The sequence below is a fragment of the Tenrec ecaudatus genome, chromosome 12 (assembly GCF_050624435.1).
Source record: "Tenrec ecaudatus isolate mTenEca1 chromosome 12, mTenEca1.hap1, whole genome shotgun sequence".
NCBI classification, from domain to species: Eukaryota; Metazoa; Chordata; class Mammalia; order Afrosoricida; family Tenrecidae; genus Tenrec; species Tenrec ecaudatus.
In genome coordinates, this window is record NC_134541.1 from 117603042 (window position 1) to 117626982 (window position 23941).

The 23941-nt window shown below is 42.8% G+C and overlaps 2 protein-coding genes across 2 annotated transcripts in view; one reads left to right on the plus strand and one right to left on the minus strand.

Annotated features, from left to right (window-relative positions):
• UQCRC2 (ubiquinol-cytochrome c reductase core protein 2) overlaps positions 1–4913 on the plus strand; it is a 29049-nt gene extending 24136 nt beyond the window's left edge. Inside the window, exons 12-14 of the mRNA XM_075564599.1 lie at positions 525–601; positions 3105–3258; positions 4651–4913. Coding sequence (XP_075420714.1) covers positions 525–601; positions 3105–3258; positions 4651–4734 — 315 coding nt within the window. The 3' untranslated portion in view covers positions 4735–4913. The remainder of the gene's footprint in view (positions 1–524; positions 602–3104; positions 3259–4650) is intronic.
• Positions 4914–5924: 1011 nt separating this feature from the next.
• Positions 5925–23346, minus strand: PDZD9 (PDZ domain containing 9). Its single transcript, XM_075528115.1, has 4 exons — positions 23316–23346; positions 20410–20580; positions 12299–12488; positions 5925–6417 (listed from the first exon to the last, which is right to left on the minus strand). The coding sequence occupies exons 1-4, from the start codon at positions 23344–23346 to the stop codon at positions 6042–6044; spliced, it is 768 nt and encodes a 255-aa protein (XP_075384230.1). The 3' UTR covers positions 5925–6041.
• Between the last annotated feature and the right edge of the window lie 595 nt (positions 23347–23941).

Genomic DNA, 23941 nt, shown 5'->3' on the forward strand with positions numbered 1-23941 from the left:
AAAAGATGGGGCTGTGGGGTTGATTTTTTGTTTGTTTATTCTTTATGGGGAGACCCTAGATGGTGCAAATTGGTACTGCATTTGCTAACTGAAAGGTTAGAGGTCCAAGTCCACCCAGTGGTGCCTTAATAGACCTAGCAATCCAAATGCATCCACTTAAAATCCTTTGGACTATTTTGCTATTCTGACAGACGGGCATCATGAGTCAGAGTTGGCCAAATAGCAACTGTTTTGGTTTTTTATGGGGAATTTTTTGGTGTTCTTTATGGAGATTTATAAATAAATCCCTGTCTTCTCTTCCTAAACCCTACTGGTATCCTCTGCCCTCTGCGCCACTCTTGGAAGGTGCTGTTACTTTGGCTACTGTAAGTTGTACACTGTGCTGCTTTGTGGTCTGCAGAAAGAATGTGAATGACATGGGGACTTCAAGTAGACATTGAACTGTTCTGTAGAACTAACCTTCCATCTCGTGTGTTCACCTCATCAGGAGAGGAAAGATAACCAATCTTCCTCCTCTGTCCCAGGTTATCAAAGCGGCCTATGACCAAGTGAAAACCATCGCTCAGGGAAGCCTTTCTGACGCAGCTCTCCAAGCTGCCAAGTGAGTTTCAGTATCAGCTTTGTGTTGACAATTATAATTTTTGTCTGGCTATAACAATACGGTAATGTGTGCTCATAAGGATTAAAATACATAACATATTAAAAAGAAAAACATATGTATCATCTTACCTGGGAGATGAGACTTAAGATTTTGCCTGTTTTCATGATAACTTTTAAATCACTATTTTTATATCATTTAATAGCATAGTTATAGAGATTTGAAATTTAAAGAGATTACTAACAGTTTTGTGTGATATTAATAGCTGTATCATCATATACTGAACATTTTCTAGAGTTCATAAGTTAGCTTTGGGCTTAAAATATTTTTGTGTTTCATATTGCTCTTGATAGAGATTCCCAACTAAATCAACGGTTATCAACATAAGGAATGTTGAAATACATGTGTGCATTTGTTTATAAAACATTTTTATATTTCTAAGTCACAATCTAAGAAGAGTTATATACAAATTCATGTTAATACCACCAGCATATGGGTGCCTATTTTACCATAACCAGAGGGTTTTTTTCCTCTACCAATTTAGTAGAGAAAAAACACATGATTTATTTTTTCTGTATATAAAAAAAAATCAGGTACTCTTCTATTTGTGGTATTTAAATTCCCAGTGTCTAAGTTAACTCGTGAGTAATTTGAGTAACTGAAACTACAATCTCGGGTGGTCCTTTGACAAAAGTTAGAAATGCCGTCTGAGGCATTTATTGGGCCTCATCCATTAGGGTGGTTCAGAGTGAATCCTGAAACTTAAGTGGTCTCCATGATCATTTAATATTGTCCTCTGCTGTCCAGCACATGGTAATGTTTCTGTACAGAGTAACTGAATGCCCTAATGATATAAATGTGTATAAGCCCACGTCCATCAAGTCTGTTCGGACGTATTATAGCCCTGTCGGACAGATAAGGCTTGCCTCCTAGAGTCTCCAAGGCTGTAATCTATAGGAGATTGCCATATCTTTCTGCCAAGCAATAACTGGTGGGTTTGAGCCATCAACCTTTCAGTTAGCAACCCAACACTTGGCCCACTGCACATGAGGGCCCCTGTTAATGTGTATAAGCCCATTGCCATCAAGTGGACTCTGATCATTGCAATCCTGTAAGATAGAGTCGAACGGCTCCATAGAGTTTCTAAGGCTGTAAAGTTGATGAAAGCAGACTGCCTCGCGATCTGCCAGCCTTCCAGTTAACAGCCCCACGCACAACCTGCTGTGCCGCCGGAGCCCCATGCATGTGCACAGTACGATTCTACAGGGTGGATTAGTCACCCAGATGGCACCCCTGGTCATTCGGTTCCAGTCTATATTGTTACTTTACTATACTGAACACACTACAAAATTACATGTTTTAAGTAGATTCAGCACTATTTATTAGATATTGTACACATAGGACCAAGGATTGATACAATGCAGTTCTACCTGAGTGCACGGGAAACAACATGAGAATAAACTGAAACACTGGACCTTGAGAAAAATCCTTCTTTCACATCTAATTTAAGAAAATTAATATCCTTAATAAGTATAGCAGAGTTTTTATAAAGCATGACAAAATGGAAGTTCAGTTATTAATGTGTTCGTTTTCTGACGTTTTGATGGTGCTGATATTTTGTCTTGTAAGGTTCCTTAGTCTTCCTATAGTGAAAGAGAAAATGAGGTGTCATTGCTGAAGGGACAAACTAATAGCCTCTTGGTAAAGTTAATTGCAGGTTTTAAATTAAACTAACATTGTAGCAAAATTGTCACACTAAATTTTAATTATGTGTTAATAGAAATCTTTCTAAAGGATAATAGTTTACTGGGGGTTAAGTAACTGAAGTCCCTTATTGAATACCATGTTTATAAAAAAATAATAGTTTCTTCCTAGAAGAACTGTGAAATTTGGGTTTTGTTTTATTTCAAATTGATCAATAAGGTGGTAGCATCTGCTAGAATAGATGCTTTTGTACTCGTTATGTAAACTGTCTAAACCCCCCTGCCTCCCACCCCCCCCAAAAAAAAACCATCGTCCTCCAAGTCAGTACCAACCTAGAGCAGCCCTGCCGGGCAAAGTAGTAAACCTTTATATCACATTGTTCCCCCAGGGAGCAGCTGGTGGATTCAAACCACCAGTCTTTTGGTTAGAGCCAAGCACTTAATGTGCCACTAGGACTTCTGTTTCAACTGTTTGGGCTGCTAAGACCTACTCTGCCCTGCCTGCCCCTTCTCCCCACTTGCCTTCATCATGCCTCGTCTACAATGAATTTTGAGGGGGACAATTGATTCAGAACTGCTAGATGGATGATACCGAAGAACCCACATAGGTTTTTCCCTTCATAATCGTGTTGTGTAACAGATTTCCAAATTGGACACATCATTAATAAGATGTCCGTGAACTGAAGAACTAGGTGGAGGCCTGTAGCATTGTAAGGTTTTCAATGCTGTGTTGAAGAGTTGGGAACATAAAACTCCCTTTTTATCTATAAAGCTGCTTTCGTTGCACGCCCTTTATTGGACAGGAACAAGCTAAAAGCCGCATACCTAATGTCAGTGGAGTCCTCGGAGGGTTTCCTGAATGAAGTGGGATTCCAGGCTTTAGTTGCTGGTTCCTACGTGCCGCCAACCACGGTCCTTCAGCAGATCGACGCAGTGACGGCCACTGATGTTAAAAATGTAAGTAGACCTTCCATCATGTGACTTCTAGAGTAGAAAAATTCTATGATTTGATGTAACTTTAGTGATCCATTTTCAAAGCTGTCTGATGCCTGTCTGTACCTGGTAGAGGGGACATGGAGGGCATATGTAGCCCCTTGCACAACTAAATTACCAGTGCTCAAACCACTTGAAATCCCTTTTCTTGGATGTCAAAATGTTGGCACTATCATACGATTCTACCAACTACTAAAGTTCGGGCATTTTTCTTCCTCGCCCACAAGAACTAAACTTCGTATCCTTCCAGTCCTCCATCAGCATCTCAGACTTCCCTTTCATCATCTCAAGCTATATTTCCTTGCTCAAATTACACGTTTGTTTCTACATCTCCCTTCAAGACTGGAATGTTTTCTAGGCAGGAATTGTCATGCCTCGCTGTACAGAATAAATCTGAAGTACGTGAACTACATACCCTGTGTGACAAGTCATGAACTACAAAGTAGACCCCACAGCAGTCGGTGTCCTTAGTTCTGTTCCCATTAAAAATTCCATCTCCTCTCCACTCTTGTGGTCGCACTTATCTTCTCACCAACAGGTGTAGGAACAACCAAATCACATCCACTGCCACTGAGTCAGTTGATTCATAGTGACTCTGGAAGACAGAGTGGAACTGCCCCCTTTGCCTCAGGCTGTAAATATATACAGGAACGAAAAGCCTCATACACTTTCTTCCTCGAAGAAGTTAGTGGTTTCAAACTGCTCTGGGCAGCTGAGGTTGGCAACCCAACTAGTAACTTCTAAGCCCCCAGGATTCCACTTGTACAGAGAACCAAACCAAACCAAACTCACAGCTATCAAGTCAGTTCTGACTCAAAGCGAAGCATAGGGCAGAGTAGAAATGCTGCCCCGCTGGCTTTCTGAGACTACAACACTACTGGAGTAGAAAGCCTCAGCCTTCTTCCAAGGAGTGGCTGGTGGTGTTGAACTACTGACCTTGTGCTGAGCTCACGTCATAACACCCTACATCACCACCACTCCCTGTGTAAAGACAATGGGGTTAAAAAAAAAAAAAGAAACCTATTTTAAGTTAACACGCTGTATTGTAACTGGCCCGGTCTATTTACATTGCAGAAACAGACAAGTACTAGCCATCCTACATAGCACACCTTGGGTGAGGTTCGCCTTCCCTCTTGAGCAGCCACCTCCCTGTATGCTAGATAGAAGGCTCAAAGGTGCAGAGCCCACCTTTCCTTCCTACGTTGTCACAGGCAAGTGTGACAGCTAAAGTGTCAGCCACCTCCTATAATTCATTTTGAGAAACAATACGATTACTGGCTCAGAAAAATGGGAAAAGTTTACTCAATTATACATTTTCATATTTCTATTAACTTTTTCTTTTCTATTTATTTAAAGGCTGCGGTGAAGTTTGTTTCTGGCAAAAAGTCAATGGCAACAAGTGGAAATTTGGGGCATACACCTTTTGTTGATGATTTATAATACTGAAATCCTAAACATTTTCTCGAGTCATAGAAGCAAACACCTGAAAGTTTAAAATGTCTAATACAACATTTATCCTTTTTTGTTTTATTCTTTCAACAACCTGGAGTATCTTATGAAGCATGACTGTGGGTAATTATTCCCAGCTAACCTAAAGTCAATAAAATATTGTATTTAAATTCTTGCTGTTTTCCTAATCAATTAATTCACAAGTACTTATAAGCTGAGATCTTGTACAGAAGCATCAAGAACTATAAAATGAAGTCTAAGTTACTAGCAGGATAAACAGTTCCAAATTAATATCGATGGTTTTTAACTAAGCAGTTAACACATGTATAATTTTGAATCCCCAAAGAACCCATTGCTGTTGATGCCGATCTAGCTACCATAGACGACAGAGTCGAGCTGACCTGTGGGGGTCCACGTCTGTGCATCTGTATGGAAGCAGATCAGCCACTAGATTTCAGTGACCTTCCGTTGAGCACCCTACTGCTCAGTCACCATGCCACTGGGCTGCTTAGTTTGGTGAAATAGTCGGGAGAGTGAAATGAGTTGTATCTTCAAAGAAACTTTAATTCTCTACCAATCATCCTGGATTCTCAGTGCTTCACTTCATGTCTAATTTTTCTTCAAATGTGGCAGTTTTCCTTTTTCTCACATCTATCCCTCATCTGTTTCTTTCCAGTCTCATAAATGATTAACTGAAACAACCCAACATTGAAAGTAAAAGTAGAGCTTAAAATAAGGTGACCAGGCGTCCCGCTTTTGGTGGGACAGTCCCAATTTTTAACAATTTTTTCGCACCCCACAGCATTTTTAAAAAGTCCTGATTTTTGGAAAGAATGCACGACAAGCTAAGGTATATAGTTTTCGACTGCCATGTAGCTATTTCGCCATGATATGAGTTTTGTCAATGGTGTCCCGCTTTACCAATGTTAACATCTGGTCACCTTAGCTTACAAGTGAAAGCGAGGTTTAGTGTGAGCAGTTAACCAGAACAATACATTTGATTCCTTCTAAGTAGGGCACCTCAGTCTTGCCAGCAAAGAGCTCAGTAGCTAAAGAAAAAAGATACTTACCTTAAAAAGTGAGTTTCTCTACTATATCCACTCATTCTGATAATTGGGTTTCCTCTGCTATATTTTCTAAAAGATGGTACTGCTATTTTGAGTTGAAAAGCATATCAAGGTTTCACAACGCAGCCATAGAATCTGCACTCGTTTCTATGAGAGTAGCAACCTGTACGTGATGATACACAAAAACTGGGTGCTTTGAAGAGAAATGGTCTTAGATTTGCCAACCATTGCTTAATCAGGTTGGCCCTTGCCCTCTTCAGTTTGGGCATAGTCTTCCAGCCAGAAAGCATCTGAGGTTGAAGAGGCCGAGGAGGAGGAGGAGGATCTTTCATTGGCTTGCTTCACCATTGTCCAGTATGGAGAAGGTGCTCTCACGTCCTTCTGATCTCTGTGAAGCATTACATCAGAGTGAATGTCTTTCCCTACACTGATAGTGTGGTCCTCCTTTTCATACCCGTGCCAGTCTGTGGAGATGGACACTGGTCTCCTTGCAGCCCCAGTTGACTGTGGATATCTATAGGATTTCAATTTCTTATCTGTAACTGCATCTTCATTTTCAATATTGCTTGTGGGCGCTTCATCTTTTGCCTGCTTGGTTTTCGTGGTACTGAAAAGAATAGTGAATGAAATGTATTCTTATTGTAGGAACTTTTAACAAGATGTAATATAAACTTTTTCCTCATAAAAGAAAGAATGCACAGACCTGTGTGATCATGAGGTGTCAATAGGTTCAAGTATCAGGCACCAAAGACCCAGAGTAAAAAAATCATAATGTGAAGGGGAGTGGGGCACAGTGCCGTGTGGAAGCCCAGAGCCAATCTGTAGGCAATTAGACATCTCCTTACAGAAGGGTCGTGGGGAGAAGATGGGCCAATCAGGGTGAATTATAGCACCGATGGAAATATACAGCTTTTCTCTGGTTCTTTAATGCTTCCTCCCCCCACTCTCATGACCCTAATTCTACCTTACCAATCTGGCTAGTCCAGAGCATGTATATGGGTACAGATAAGAGCTGGAAACACCGAGAATACAGGACAGATAAACTCCTTGGGACCAATATTGAGGGTAGCCATACCAGGAGGGAAAGGGGAAGGTGGGGGAGAAAGGGGAAACCAATCACAATAACCTACCTATAACCCACTCCCAGGGGGGACGACAACAGACAAGGAGGTAAAGGGAGACATTCGACAGTGGAAGACATGACAAAATAATTTATAAATTATCGAGGGCTCAGGGAGGGAAACAAAGTGAGCTGATAGCAAGAGTTCAAGTAGAAAGAAAAAGCTTTGAAAATGATAATGGCAACGTATGTACAAATGTGCTTGACATGATGGATGGATGGATGGTGATAAGAGTTGTATGAGCCCTTAATAAAATTATAATAATTTTAAAAAGGGAATACAATTTAATGTTAATACAACCTTTAGGTTTTTCTTTCTAAAAAAAATAAGTTTTTTCATAGCCAAATGTAAATTAAATTCTGACAAATTATTTTACCCTACTTTGAAAATGCTTTAGACAGTTTTAATCCAGAATACTGACAAGGATCCCGCCTCCAATAAACTTTATTGTGATTATATCAGATAATCCTTTTTGCATTCAACAATTCATCAAACCTTCCAGTGGCGTATCCCCTGCTCCTGCCCTCTTCCCCATTTCTTTCTTGTGTCTTTCCCTTCACTCAAGTTAACGCTTTCTACCCACTAGCCTATTGCTTACCCTACCTTGCCTTCTCCTCATGTAGCAATCAGATTCTGTTCCTTCAGGTGTGAGAACCTTTTCTTGGCTAGTCTTTTGTAATACTGGTCTATATGTAGGCTTTTGGGTTTGATTTTACTCAGTTACTCTGCACAATGTCCTCTAAATACGTACCATGAGGTATTTCGCCGTTTTTTCACCATTCTTTAACAATGGATAGTCTATTATGTGTATGTATCAAGTTTGTTTACCCATTCTTCCAGTGATGGGCTTTTAAATTGTTTCCATCTTGCTATTGTGAACAGTGCTGTGCTGAGTGTGGATGTGTGTATATTTGTCCAGTCTACGGTCTTTATTTCTGTAGGATATATACCAAGTAGAGCTATTGCTGGGCCATATGATGCTTCCAGTCCCACGTTGGTTGTACTATGTTTTCAAATCCTAATCTCGGGTTCTAATCTCTCTGCAACTGCTCCCACTCTTTTAAACTTTGCTGTCGGTTCTATTTATGTCCTCTACCCATTTTTTAATTCAGTTTTCTTGTTGAGGCGTTGAAGTTTTCTTTAGATTTTTAGAAATTAGTCCCTTGTCATTGTAAAAAAACCTTTTCCCCAGTCTATGAGTTTTCATTTTACTCTTGGTAAAATCTTCTGATGGATGTAAGTTTCTTATTTTTAGGTGGTCCCCGTCATCTTGTCTATTGGTTATATATGTGTACCAAGGTTTGTACATTCTTCCAAAGTCTGGAAGAATGGCATTTAGGTGTTTCCATCTTCTGGCTTTTGTGAAAAGTGCTGCAGTGGGTGTGAATGTGTCTGTTCCTGGCTAGGGTGTTGCTATGATGCTGGAAGCTATGTCACTGCTATTTCAAATAACAGTAGAGTCAGCCAAAGCAAACAAGTTTCAGCAGAGCTTCCAGACTAGGCAAAGACTGAAGAAGGAATTGGAAAGTTGGGAGTCATCAAAAATGAAATGGAATGCATAAAGATTGATACTCTAGGCATTAGTGAACTGAAATGAATTGGGATTGGCTATTTTGAATCAGTCGTTTCACTTACTGTGCAAGAAATGACAAGTTCCAGAGGAATGGTGGTACATTATCAAAAAGGACATTCTAAGTTCGGCCTTTAGGTACAATGCTGTCTGTGATAGGTACTACTTATCCACATACAGGGAGGTCCAGTCACTACAACTATGCTTGAAATTTATGTACAAACCACGAAAGCTAGTGATGCAGAAATGGAAAGATTTTACCAACATCTTCTACCTGAAATTGATAAATCATGCATTCAAGATGTATTAATGATTTTTGGTGATTGGAATGCAAAAGTAAGAAACAGGAAGGAACAGTAGTTGGAAAACAAGGCCTTGGTGATTGAAAGGAAGCTGGAGATTGCATGATAGGATCTTGCAAGACCAACAATTTCTTCATCACAAATACCTTTTTCAACAACACGTGGACTTCTAGATACATGGACTTTTCCAGATGGAATGCACAGAAATCAAATTGACTGCATCTGTGGGAAGAGACGATGGAGAAGGTCATTATCAGTAGCTACAACAAGGCCAGGAGCCAACTGTGGGACAAACCATCAAGTGGAACCTGAAGAAAATTAAAACAAGTCGACAACCTTGTCTATCCCACCTGAATTTTGAGAACATGCCAAGAACAGATATGATGCATTAAACACTAACAGACCTGATGAGCAGGCATCAAGAATATCATACATGGAAGAAGGCAAAGGGGCACCACTAAAAAGGGGAAAGAAACCAAAGATCCTAGTGGGTGTCAGAAAAGATTGAGGCTTATCCTTAACTGTACAGTCGCTAAGCCAAATGGAAGAAATGATGAAGTTAATAAGCTGAATAGATCATTTCAAAGGGCAGCTTGAGAAGACCAAGTCGAATATAATGAAATGTGCAAAGACCTAGAGTTAGAAAACCAAAAGAACACGCTCAGCATATCTTAAAGAACTGAAGGAAATTCAAGCCTCGAGTTGCAATATTGAAAGATTCCATAGGAAAAGTGTTGAATGATGCAGGAAGCATCCAAGGAAGATGGAAAGAATACAGAGTCATTGTACCGAAAAGAACCAGGCAACATTCAGCTGTTTCAAAAAGTAGCATGATCAACAACCAGTGGTACTGATGAAAGAAGTCCAAGTTGTACTGAAGGTATGAGTCAAAAACAAGACTCCAGGAACTGATGGAACACCAACTGAAATGTTTCAACAGGCTGATTAAGCGCTGGAAGCACTCATCAAGGCCAGGAACTTTATGAGGCAGCTAGTTGGTCAGCTGCCTAGAAGAGATCCATATTTGTACCCATTCCAAAGAAAGGTGACAACAATGCTCAAGTTAATTGAACCATATTATTAATTTCCTATGTGCAAGTCAAATTTTGCTGAAAGTCATCCATTGGCAAGGTGCTCGTAGGAATTGAGGCTGAATTCAGAAGAGGACATGGAACAAAGGATAATGTTGACTTCAGCTGAATCTTGGCTGAAAGCAGAAAACACTAGAACGGTGTTTAGTTGTGTTTTATTGACTATGCCAAAGCATTCAATTGTGCGGGTCATTAACAAACCTTGAGAAGAATGGAAATTCCTTAACACTTCATAATGCTCATGAGGAACCTGTACATGGACCAAGAAGTTGCTGTGCGAACAGAACAAGGAATATTACATATTTTAAAATCAACAAAGGTGCGTGTCAGGGTTGTATCCTCTCTCCATACTACTCAATCTCTATGCTGAGCAAATAATCAGAGAAGCTGGATTAATGAAAAAGAATGTGATAACAGGATTGGAGGAAGGCTTATTGTCAGCCTGTGATATGCAGATAACCTAGCTTGCTGCAAGGGAGGAGGACATGAAGTACTTGCTGATGAAGATCAAGGATTATAGCCTTCAGTATTGAAAACCCAAATCCTCACAACTGGACCAATAGATAACATGATCAAGGGAGAAGAAGTTGAAGTTGTTAAGGATTTCTTCTTGCTTGACTCCACAGTTAATGCTTATGGAAGCACTAGTCAAGAGCATCATCTCCTCTGTATGTGAAAGGCAGACATTGAATAAGGAAGACCCGCGAAGGACTGATGCATTGGAATTTTAGTGTTGGTGAGGGATATTGAAAGTGCCCTGGGCTACAAACAAATCTGTACTGGGCAAAGTGCAGTCAAGAGTGCTCCTTAGAGGCAATACTGTCATGTGCTTTGGACATGTCAGGGGCGGACCGGTCCCTGGAAAAAGACGGCATGCTTGGTAAAGGAGAGGGGCAGCCAACAAGAGGAAGACCATCAAGCTGGATTGACACAGTGACTGCAGCAATGGGCTCGAACCTGAGAACAGTTGTGAAGCCAGCGCAGGATTGGACAGTGTTTCCTTCTGCTGTACGTAGGGTTCTTGTGATCAACAGCAACAGCAGTGAACTGCCTTGTGTTGTGAGCGTGTTCTTCATTTAATTTGATTAGAGCCTCTAAATTTGATCCTATTGTTGAGGATCTTTTTATAGTTATTGGGTTTACATTTAGGTCTTTCATCCATCTCTTTTCTTTAATCCATGTTGAGTTCACTTTTGTATGTGGAGTCAGGTATAGATCCTGACCCATTCTGCAAATGAAAATCTAATTTTGCTAGCACCATTTTTTGAAGATATAGCTCTTCCCCATTTAATGTGTTTCGATCCTTTGTTCAAAATTAGTGTCCCTAGCAAACTGAGAGAGGGCCAGGGACTGAGAGGGAGGCAAGAAAGACAGCGAATTCGAGCACAATCCTTCTATTTCTGGCTTGTTCACCAAGAACAGCATTCAGTAAGATGGGAGCTACGCTGGTAAGCTGGCTTTTGACTTTGAACATAATGAGAGTTTGAGGAGTTTAATGAGGAAAGTGTCAAACAGATACTTAGACATACAAGTTTGGAGAGACAATTTGAGAGGGCTTCGAGTATGGATAGTAATAGAAACTAGGCATCAGTGAGATCACCTCAAAAACAGAGAGCCAAGTATTAAAACCCTGAAGAACTTCAGAGTAAAAGGAGACCAATAGGAAGTGATCAGCGTAAGAAAATCAGGCGAGTGGAGGGTTTCAGAAGCCGGCAGGATTGTATTTCAAGGCGGGGCTTCAGAGGGTAGGTAATAAAGTGTCTAATGCGACTCAGAGACTATGATGTGCCCATTGGGATCAGCAGTGTGAAGGTTGTGGATGATTTGAGAAGAGCTTGTTAGCCGACTGTTGAAGACAGACCCCATATTAAAGTGTGTTGGGAGGTGCCTGGGAAAATGGAGTGGCGCAGACAAATTTGGAGAGGAGGCAGGGAACAGAGCGGGGACGGGAGGAGCGAGGTGGTAGGTTTTACTAAGATTGGAGAAGCAAAGAAACTGCTGTTGGGATAGAGTCAGAGAACGGCTGACCATCCAGGAGGGAACGAGAAATGAGATTCACAGTGCCTGTGTGTAAGCGTGGCCTTGGAAGAAGAAAAGCAAGTTACAGGTGAGTTGGTAGGCTGAATTCCCTTTGGATGATGGATGTGGGTTTTTTGGTTTTGTTTTCTAATTCCAACTTCAAAGCTCTTGCCTTTATCAGTGTGTCCTCTAAGGTCATCTTTTCCCAAAGGATTTTAAAACCCACTACAGTACTCTGAAGGTGGCACCAAGCTGCCCACTCTTGGCCTCACTTACTATTTGATAACTTTCACACTAATCCTAGATGCTGTGCTTCGCAGACCATGGGGTTCTGTAGCGTAACAAAGATTGGGGATTTTTTTTTTTCATGGCCATAACCACTTACCGTGTAACTGGAAATTTGGTCTCGGGGATTGAATCCTGTATTTCTTGCCATTCGTTGGGTATATCAATAAAATCTCGGTAAACCTTGATTTGTAGCACTGTTCCTATGGTGATATGTTGCAAAAGCTTTAAAAACTCTCGAAGCGTATACCCCAATACATTCGCATGGCCAACACTGATCAGAACATCACCTGAAGGAAAGAAAGTTACCAGAATTTCGATAAGGGTTTAGAGGGGCCTCCTGTTACCTGGCTAACGGTTGGGTGCTTTATTTGATTTTTAAAATAAGACCTCCCTGCCATGAAATCAGTTCTGACTCAGCACCCCTGTAGAATAGGGTACAACTGTGCCTGCTTGTTCCCAAGACGAGACCTGTTGGCAGGAGCAGAGCCTTGTCTTCTTTCTCCTGCAGCGGAGCCAGTAGATGCAAACGGCTAGCCTTGCGATAACAGCTTGCTGTGTAACCTCTGCGCCACCAGGGCTCCTTCGTTTCATATCGAAACGAGGCTCATTTTTCACCAAAACCAGGCTTCAGTCTTATTTAATAAAAGCATGTACAGGTTGTTTCCTGGTAGCAGTATAATGGTAGTCTTATGCCATGTTTTTGTGACACTCTGAAATCTTCAGTGCCATCAGATTGGTGCCATCCGACAGGGTAGAACTGTCCCTGTGGATTTCCAAGACTAGCTCCTGCATAGCGCATGTTGCTTTCAGACGGCCAGCTTTCCTGTAGGCAGCCCAACTCGTAACCAATATGCCACCAGAGCGCCAAAATCCTCCATCTGACTAAGCCCAAACAAGACAGTGCCACTGAGCCTGTGCCCGCTCAGAGCGACATTATTAGGGCAGTGTAGACATTCCCCTGTGGGTTTCAGAGACTGACTATGGGAGTAGAAAGCCCCATCTTTCTCCCAATGTGACTAAAAGTCATACTTGAAATCCTTTAGGATTCTGAAAGCGTACTTATGTCAAATAAAATGAATTATTACTACTAGTTAAATACACATACTTAAATGATGAACAAGTGACCCACTTTCTGTTATGTCTGCCTGGCAATTTCCAGGGCCCTCCACAGTAAATAGACCTTATTAACATCATGACTTTCATTATCATGTTCTGTCCTTATGCAATATTAGTTGAGCAAATAGTCTTGTATGAAATACTGGCCAATAAACCTGCTTTAATTAAAGTTTATCTATTCAGAGTATACTGGTTCCAAGGAATTTGACGGCTAGGTTCCTGATTTCAGAGTAATGTTATACAAGGAGGGAGGCATGATGGTCCACTATGGAGCTTCTGAGCCCCCAGCATATTGGAAGAGGATGACATCTTGGCAACAAGCCCTCCCACCCCAACAGCTAGGAAACAGACATGGAACTGGTTTCCGTGGAGGAAGCTGAATCACTGAACGTGGAACATGACTTGTGGCAGCAATATCAATTTCCAGGTGTAGCGCTTAATTCTCCATTTTCTAAACCTAATTCTCTGGCCTTTCTGGTCACTGTCAGACCAGGTATCCTAAATTCAGCACCTCGCAGATTCATTTAGAGTTTGCTTACAATGAAGAGCAATGATTGCCATGCGGACATTCAGCAGGAGAAAAGAATCCTTCAAAGGAACTGCTCTTCCTACTTGACAGCTAACATCCAAAGAGATGATTCTAATAAAGTTTCAAAAGATTGATTAGTCTCCCCAACGAGAAAGCTAGAAACCCATCAATTACCCTTGTTCCAAAACAACTGACGCCTACCTTCTGAGGAGATGAGATGAAGTACTACCCTCTCTTTGATACTATACTCCACTGTTTAAATCAAGATTTATACAGATCCCACTGGAAATCCCCACGAAATACAAGGACAAGTGTGCACAGTGCTGGATTCTACCATAGACACCAAGGCTCCCAGAATTCAAGGAAGTGTATATTAGAAAGGTGGAGAAAAGCTGCTACTCTGGTCTGAAAAAGTAACTCAAGTTCAGAAATAAAACCAACCAGGTGTCTGAAACTAATTTCAGAAACAAAGGTTCTTCCAGCTACCTACATATTGTGGACTATGAAGCATAGCTCTGGAGGTTAATTATAATGGCTAAGAACTGCCTGGCTGGGCTTTCTTGCCTACTGTTAAAAGGAGTGTTTATAGCCCAAAGCAGTGGCTTGGTATTCTGCTTAATTATGTTGTAAAAGGGTAAGAGGGCAGAAATAAACAGCTTAACTCCCTGGCTCTTCTGGCTGTGCGCCAAATGTTTCTGTATGAATGTGATTACTCTGGCAGCAGATGGAAGCATTGCCTTTTATAAAGAAACACCAATTTGGTATTTGTGAATACCAACCTTACACATTTGTTTTCCTGCTGTAACGGGCTACAGGAATCACATATTAAGCCTTGTCTTACCTATACTAAACCAACTTTGGAACAGCCAGTCCACTACTGAAGAATAAATTTTGTGTCTTTTTCCTCTTCTCCATTTCTCCCAAGTAGGCAGTTTACTTTCAGAGTATATTAATTTCTTAAGCCTTTGGGTATTAGAGTTTGTTTTGATCAGTGTCAGTAATTAAAGACACACTGGTCAAAAACAATACAAAATTCTGCTAGCATAACTAACACAACTAAATTAAGAATCAAGGTTGCCTTCTAGAGACCTTATTAGGAAACTCCAAAGGTGAGAAACTGAATATATATGAATGAGAAGTGCCTGGGGCTGGAAGGCAATGAAGCAGGGAGGAAAAAGAAGTCCTCTAAGGAAATCACATGGGAGAAAAACTGGGTCTCTACCCCGTAAAGAGTTACAACCTCCAAACCCCACAGGGGGTTGCTGGGAGTCAACACGGACTCAATGGCTTTGTGAAGGAAATTACCTCCCCAAATCTCAGAATCACTGGCAAAAGGATGGAATTACAGACTTTGAAACCTAGGTAGTGAATAAAGAATGTGGCTGGCTTGTCAGGAAGAGATTTGGCTCTAGATTTCTGCTAGAAAGAAAGTTCACTTCTAGCCTGAGAAAGCGGCTCAGAGACCACAACCGACCTCCCCCAGCTTCAGGAGAGATGGTCACAGGCAGAGGTCAGACATGCCTTTACCCTCACCCTCTTTTTACTCGATACCCTAGCTCATGCCACTCTACTTCCCTGGTGTGCTCCATAATCGGCTGCAACGACCCACACAGAACTTAGCCAATATGAATGATTATGGGGCTTACTGGGGGACGTTAACAGTTTACCACAAGCCAAGATCTGAAAACATAAAGGGTACAGGCTTTGGTCCACAGCAGCACCTCTCCTCAACCAGCAGCCAAGTCCCTCTGGTTTTCAACCTCTCAGCCACTTGGTTCCTTGGCTCCTCCACTTTATCTGACGGACGCGGGAGCCGGCCTGCTGCTCTGCCTCAGTCTCCTGGTCTCTGGTCTCAATGTTGCAGCCTCTATATTCTGTCACTTCATGGTTCCTTGGTTCTGCCTCCACTACTTCAAACACATAAACTCCAATGGTAGCTATTCTTTCTTGATGGCCACAAGATTCTCTCTCTGCTTCTGAGATGGCTCTCTTATAGAGAGGAATGGCAAAACTGACCGATCCCTGACTTAGGGTCCGCTACACTATGTTAGCCTGGTCCTGCACAATCACTTGGTGGGAGTTAAAAATGGATACAAGAGCCATAAGTAATTTCACTTCTTAAAATTATTAGGTTCAAACTGCAGCACTGACTGCTTGACTGCTTGTAAATTCATCTCTCCACTTCAGAGAGGTTTAAATATTAAATAATATATATGGAAACACTTTGCACAATGCCTGGGACAAATGCTAGCCTTTTGTTCATTTATTAAGCACAGACGTAGTAGATACACCCGGACTACAGTTAAATCTCTTTAAAGATGAATTCGACGCTGCCTCAACTTCAAGGAGCCCCCTAAATAGCATTCACATGAGCTTGTTTCATGCCCCACTCTAGCAAGTGTACACTTTAGTGATCAACCAGCATCTGTCAGCTGACCCCAGAGACACAGAACAAACAAGACTCATTGGACCTGCCCTAATCTGGAAAGTCCAGAAGCCTCCTGGTGGTGGTTGCCAGCAACAAATAGTATCATGTGAGAAAATGTTCTGGTTTTAAGCTTAACCCAAGGTTCATAATAGCATTCTATATCTACCTTCTTTATTCCACTCCTTCTAACCGTGGGTACCAATTAAAAAGAGGGAGAACAGCATCCTGGTCCACCAAGCCTCCAGGATGACATTCCCACTTGGAGTAGCCAATGCACAGAGAGGACTGTAGGGTCTGCCTCACCTCAAGACACAACGTCCCCTAACTGACCCACAGCACTATGTGTGTGTGTGGTGGGGTGGGGGGGGGGGGGGAGGGTAAGCACAGGAGACTGGGAATTCGGCCCAGTCTGACTCCGACACACCAGGATATAACACTAAGGGGGAGCGCAACAGAGCAGCAAGGGGAGCAAAGCAATAAAGTCCCCGAGGAAGTATGAATATAGAATTTGGACTTGGCAGGTCAGCACAGCCCTGGAACTATTCATAAGCTATTTTCCCCTTATTTTTCATGTCTATGTAAGATAGGCACGATAAACAATTCCGAGGAGAAAACAATGGGACCAAGGGTTCCAGGAGGAGGTGAGGGAAGGGGGGGTGGCGGGGAGACAACAAACCCGGAGAGAAGGGAGCAAGACATCTAAAATTGATGGCCAGGAGGACATAGAATGCCTGGTGGGGTTCAATCAAGTGCAATGTAGCCAAGGGTAAGTACAGAGAGCTGAATGAAGGTTGAACATGATAGTGAGACAGGAGGAAAGTAAAAGGAAATAGAACTAGGAGACAAAAGGCATCTATAGAGGTATAAGCATGGGCATGTAAATATATTAATATATAACAATAGGCATATAAATCTATGTATTTAAATGTATCGGTTAAGGATTAAGGGAGCAGGTGGACATTGGGCCACTACTTAAGTTCTCCCACAATGCAAGAGCACTTTGTGCTAATAACCTGGTATTCTGTGATGCTCACCTTCCCTACACGATCACTGAAGACACACTGAGTGCATAAACTAATGTGGTAAAGAAAGCTGATGGTGCCCAGCTATTATAAGATACAGTGTCTGGGGTCTTAAAAGCTTGAAGATAAACAAGCGACCATCTAGCAGGGAAGCAATAAAGCCCACATGGAAGAAGCACACCAACCTGTGTGATCACAAAGTGTCAATGGGATCAGGTATCAGAAACCCAAAACAACCATTTCAATACAAATAAGGGAGTTAGAGTAGAAACCCAAAGACAGTTAGACATCCCCTCACAGAAGAGTCACAAGGAAGAGAGGAGCCAGCCAGGATGTTGTATAGCACCAACGAAACAAAACATTCCTCTAGTTCTTTAATACCCCCCACCCCCGCTATCATGACACCAATTCTTTTTCTTTTAATCATTTTATTGAGGCTCATACAGCTCTTATCATAATCCATACATACATTCATGTGTCAAGCACATTTGTACATCTATTGCCATCATCATTTTCAAAACATTTTTTTACTTGAGCCCTTGGTATCAGCTCTTCAATTTTTACCCTCCCTCCCTCCCTCATGAACCCTTGATAATTTATAAGTTATTATTTTTTCATGACTTATAGTGACTGATGTCTCCCTTCACCCACTTTTTGGTATCACTACTCATTATTGGTCCATGATTCCCTGTGTTTCCAGTTCTTATTTGTACCAGTGTACATCCTCTAGTCTAGCCGGATTTGTAAGGTAGAATTGGGATCATGATGGTGGAGGACGAGGAAACATTAAAGAACTAGAGGAAAATTGTATGTTTTCCTGCTCCACCATCAGAGCTCATCGAGGAAAACGGAGTCGGGCAGGATCGTCGGAGCACTCTTGCTCTGCAGCATGACGCCAAGCTTCGTGTGACCGTGGGCTAGTCTCTAAGTTGTAGGGAGGGATCAGGGAGTCCATTCTGATTCATGGAGAGCCTGTGTACAACAGAACAAAACCCTGACTGGTCCTGCTCCGTCTTCGCAAGCCTTGCTGTGTTGGAACTCATTATTACAGCCATGTGTCAATGTCACTCATTGAGAGTATCTACCTGGGTTTTTTTGCTGACCCTTCACCACCATCATGTCCTTCCCCAGGGACTAGTCCCTCATGAGAACAGCAACCAAGTCTTGCCATGTTTACTTCTTCGATTAGTCATTTTATTGGGGAAGGGGCTCTTACAAATCTTTTAACAAGCCATCGTTCAATTGCTTGCTTGCTTCTAAGAGGCATTCTGGACGCAATTCTTCCAAGACAGACTTGGTCATTGTTCAGTTCTCAGGCAACATCATACTGAAAAGACCATTCTTCTTCAGTCTTCCATGTTCTTTACCCAGCTTTCACATGCAAGTACAATGGTGTGAGTCAGGTGCACCTTAGTCCTCAAAGTGACTCCTCCCCCCACTCCCTTTTTTTAAACACTAAAGAGGTTTTACTGGCAGATTTGCCCAGGATATCATTTAATTTCTTCACTGATGTTTCTATGGATGTAGAACCAAGTAGATGAAATCTTTGACAATTTCTTTCTTCACTTATCACGATGTTACTTGGATTAGTCCAGTGTAGGAGTTTGTTTTCTTTATGTTGAGCTGCAGTTCATTTTGAAGGCCTTTATCTTTGATCTTCCTCGGGAAGTGCTTCGGGTCTTCCTGTTCAGAAAGGAAGTTTATATCAGCTGTATTTGTCATCCGAATGCCCTTCAGCATACAAATTAGATAAGTATGGTGAAAGGATAAAACCCCGAAACACATCTTTCCTCCTTGCAAACCGGTCAGCATCCTTTGTTCTGTTCAAACAACTGCTTCTTGGTCTAGGTACAGTTTCCCATGAGCACAATTAAATATTCCATTCTTCCCAGTGTTGGTTTTTTTTTCATAATTTGGTACAATCCAGACAGTCTAATGCCTTTGCATAATCAATAAAAACAGGTAATAACACCTTTCTAGTATTCTTTTACATCAACGATGATAGATATCACAAAACAAAAAAAAACATGTTTCCTGTTGTATGCCCTTTGTTTCATGTTCTCTTTGGAATTTGGTAGTATATTTTTAGAATCAATTTTGAATTATCATCAAGATTTTAATGGTGTGTTCATGATACTGCTTTATCATTTCTGCAATCTGTTGGGTCCCCTTTCTTTGGAAGGGGCACAAATATGGATCTCTTACAATCAGTTGGCTAGATGACTAATTTCTGAATTCCTTGGCATAGGCCACATTTTTCATATACACCAACTTCTTGGGTTACTTGCTCAGCCTACAGTTTGATGAAGTATGACGAAAGGATACAACCTTGCTTGACTTCAGACCACACAGTAGTCCCCTTTTCTGCTGAAACAGCTGTCTCTTGATCTGTGTCCAGGTTTCTCAGGGGCATAATGAAGTGCTCTGGAGTCCCCATCCTTCTCACTCCTATCCACAGCGTGTTCCACGCCACGCAGCCGAATGTCTTTGCATAGCAGTAAAACTCTAAGTAAACATCTTTCGGATTCTCCAAGAGCCATCTGATATCAATACTAATATCACTAGTCCTATGTCCTCTTCTGAATCCAAATGGAATGTCAGAGTCCTCCCTGTTGATGTACTACAGCAACCATTTTTTAATGATCTTCAGCAAAATTTAACTTGCAAGTGATGTTACTGGGTTTTGTTTGGTAATTTCCACATTGTGTTGAGTCACCAGTTGGCTGGCCAGGTAAAATAGTTATTTTTTGTTAGCGTGACCCTGTGTATTCCTTCCATCTTCTTTTGATGCTTCCTGCACCTAAATGTTAGTAGCTAATTATGCTACAGAAGAAGGAACCCTTATTCATAGAGAGTCATAAGCTCTGAAGCAACACTGGCAAGAAGCGTTCTCTCACTGACACTTGAGTGTCCTCATTTATAAAGGGCGAATAACAACTTCTACTGGAGAACGAACTGGATGTATTACATACAGAAGTGGGATTTTTACCAGTCATATCAACTGAGTGGCCCATGGAAAGCTCTTGTTCAATGGTCTCATTAGATTACACCGAAACCCAGTGGCCAAGCATTCCACACCGTGATGAGACGGGGGCAGGGGAAACCACAGTCACCTGGCTGGAGTTTTTTATCCTTGGCCGCAGCTCCTTTCTTGATGAGGTGGATGATTTGGAGGTAGGGCCCATGCTGGATGAGGATGAGGCCTAATCCCAACTTGCCAACAGTGAGTTTGGTCTTCTTTGTTTTGCTCAAGTTGTGTACAGGTGCCTTGGCCTCGAAGCTGCCTTATAGAAAGAAAATGTGTTTCAGTCTTGCATCTAAAGAGTATGGCCCTAGTGCACTTCAGTTCTGCACAAGACCCTTACGGCAGTTACTGAATCTCTCTGTTCCTCAGTTTTCTCATCGGTGAAATGGGGATCTAGCACAGAGGGAGGTAGCACCATTTCAGTGTGGCAGCTAAAGGACTTTTGTACCATATCTGGCACAGTGTTGCTTATTATCTACTCATTCGGGGAGGATCTATCGATGCAGTCGGCAGGCCCAGGAGAACCAAGGGTTCTTGCCTACACAGAATTTAGTGGAAGCCTCAGATTATAGCAATCAATCGGTCCTACAGATATCAAAAGCTCGCCGTAAAATGTAATTAAAAGATGGAATAGTTCCATAAACTTTTTGGAGCTCCTTGTATGTGAATAACAGGTCACGGCGTGCGTTCTGAGTGCACAACAGAAAGCCTTGTATGGAGAAGGTAGGGCAGACTTCCCTGAGGAGGTGATAACTTGAATTGCAGTCTAGAACACCAGTAAGAAATATTTAGGCCAAGAGTGATGGAATTGGTGGGATGGGATGATGTATATCAAGGGCCTGACAAGAACCAAAAAAAACAAGTCTGTCAGAAAGAACCAAGTCTGTCACAGAAACACAAAGATGACCAGTGTGGGATGAAGCAGGAGCAAAGGGGCTGGCTTTGGGGCCTAGCCTGAGGAGCTGGGAAGTTAACCTGAATGCAAAGGCTGATAAAGGATTTAGTCAGGACACGTGTGATCAGATTTGTGTATCAAAAGATACAGCGTCTGGGGTCTTAAAGGCTTGAAGGTAAACAAGCATCCATCTAGCTCAGAAGCAACAAAGCCCACATGGAAGAAGCACACCAGCCTGTGTGATCACAAGGTGTCGAAGGGATCAGGTATCAAGCATCATCAGAACAAAAAAATCCTATCATTGTGAAGGAGAGGGAGTGCAGACTGGGGACCCAAAGCCCATCTGTAGGCAACTGGACATCCTTTTACTGATGGGTCTCCGGGAGGAGATGAGCCGGTCAGGGTGCAGTGTAGCAACAATGAAACATACAACTTTCCTCTAGTTCTTAAATGCTCCCCCGCACACACACAGTATCATGATCCTAATTCTGCCTTAAAAATCTGGCAAGACCAGAGGATGTACACTGGTACAGATAGGAGCTGGAAACACAGGGAATCCAGGACAGATGACCTCTTCAGGACCAGTGGTGAGAGTGGCGGTATGGGGAGGGTAGAGGGAGGGTGGGGTAGAACCAATTACAAGGATCTACATATAGCCTCCTCCCTGGGCGACGACAACAGAAAAGTGGGTAAAGGGAGACATCAGAGAGGGTAAGATATGACAAAATAATAATTTATAAATTACCTAGGGTTCATGAGAGAGGGGAGAGCAGGGAGGGAAGGGAAAATGGGGACCTGGTGCCAGGGCCTTAAGTGGAGAGCAAATGTTTTGAGAATGATGAGGGCAATGAATGTACAAATATGCTTTACACAATTGATGTATGTATGGACTGTGATAAGAGTTGTATGAGCCCCTAATAAAATGATTGGAAAAAAAAAAGACAGAACCCAAACCTTCTGACTGCTGTGTGAGGTGTGAAAGAGACATTGAGAATGAAGGGATACTGTAGTCATGGCAGTGATGGTAGAAATGGCATTGACAATCGAAATGGCTTTGGGGGCAGTGGGTGGGAAATAATGTTTTCTACAGAGGCAAATCTCAAGAAAAAGTTCAAGGACAGAGGAATGATTTAAAACAACATAAACAGCAAAGTTATTTTCCCAAGGAGAAGTTTGAGGAGACTAGCTTTCCAGCATTTCCCACACAGCCCTTAAGGACAACTGACAATCTGCTAATTGCCAGGCTTTGGCCCAAGGTCACACAATCGTGGTATTGGGGGCGTGGGGGAGTTGGTGGCTATGAGCTCCCCCATTGCCTAAAGAAGGGGTTTTCCCTAGCACTACCTCTGAGGCAGGAAAGCGGCATGGCCCTTACTCAAAGGAGCAGTACCAAAGTCTAGTTCGAAGCACCTTCCACTTGCCTGAGACCACACACGCTCTGGGAGAGTGGCTGCCCGTTGTCGCGGCTGCTCTATGAATGGCAACTCCCCCGACACTCAGTTCCTTGTTCTAAGAGTTCACCAGCTGAATAACCGTACGATGCTAGGGGCACCCCTACCCTCTTTAAGCCAAAGCAAAATATGTAAATAGAAAGCCCTGTTCCCTCGCTTTAAACAAACAGCATAGCACGGAGACGATGCTGAGATTTTTCAGGTGGACAGGCGCCAAGTCTTGGAGTCTCCGTTCCATGAAGCCAGGGAAGCCACCTCTTAGAACGAAGCTAAAGCCAAAGCTGCCACCTCAACCTGCAAAATGAAGGGTGCTTCCCGTGAGAATCCACTACGGAATCTAGTCTCAAAAGAGCAGGCCTCATAAGCTCCCTGCTAAATCAATCCGTGCTCAGGACAGGCTCAGAGGAAAGGGCGAAACTACAGAAAGCGAAGCTTGTGGGGGGCGGGGGTCAAAGGGGGAGCACAGGGATGTGGGGGAGGAGCAGACAGGTCCCCCAGCTGCATGGGCCGTCTACGAAGCTGGTCACCGCTCCGAGGCGTACACTGAGAGCAGGCAGGTGCGACCTCGCTGCGTGTCAATTATGCCGATGCTACCGAGGAGGACTGGATCCCAACGCACCTCCTCTCCCCACCCTGCTCCTCAGTTACCTTTCTTGCTTTTGTCAGCCACATGCACCATGGCCCGGGGAGGGCGAGTGCCTCGGAACGGCTTTCCCCAGGGTGGACGCTGAGAGTCGGTCCAACTCCCAACAGTTTCGAACCCGCGCGGCGGCGGCGGCCACCACCCCGGCTCCGGAGACTTCGTGCGCAGCCTCCCCGGCAGGACACCAGGGGTCGCTGCTGCGACACCACCCACAAATTGGGCAGGTGTGGCGGGTGGGGGCCGGCGCTGTGAAACACTGCAGATTTGTGCTGCTGGGTGTGTGAAGCCCTCAGGGGAAGTGAACGAAATTTCTGCAGGGACTTAGCGTGTCTGGCGTAACCGTGGGTTCATCCATTCTTTAAAAAAAGTATTGTTTTCATTGAAAAATATTGCACAGCAAATGGGGTTCCCATTAGACAATTTCTTAGTCAGAGTGTTTGTTTTCCACTACGTATCAACCTCTCTTTTTGTTCCTGGTTCTTCCATCTCCAGTGCTAAGTTCCCGATTGCCTTATCTCCACCTCTTTATACACGGACCTCTATAAGAAGCCCAAAAGGCACCGCCCAGGTGGTATAGTGGGCTCCACACTGACCTGCTGCTTCCCACAGGGTCAGCAGTTTGAATCCATCT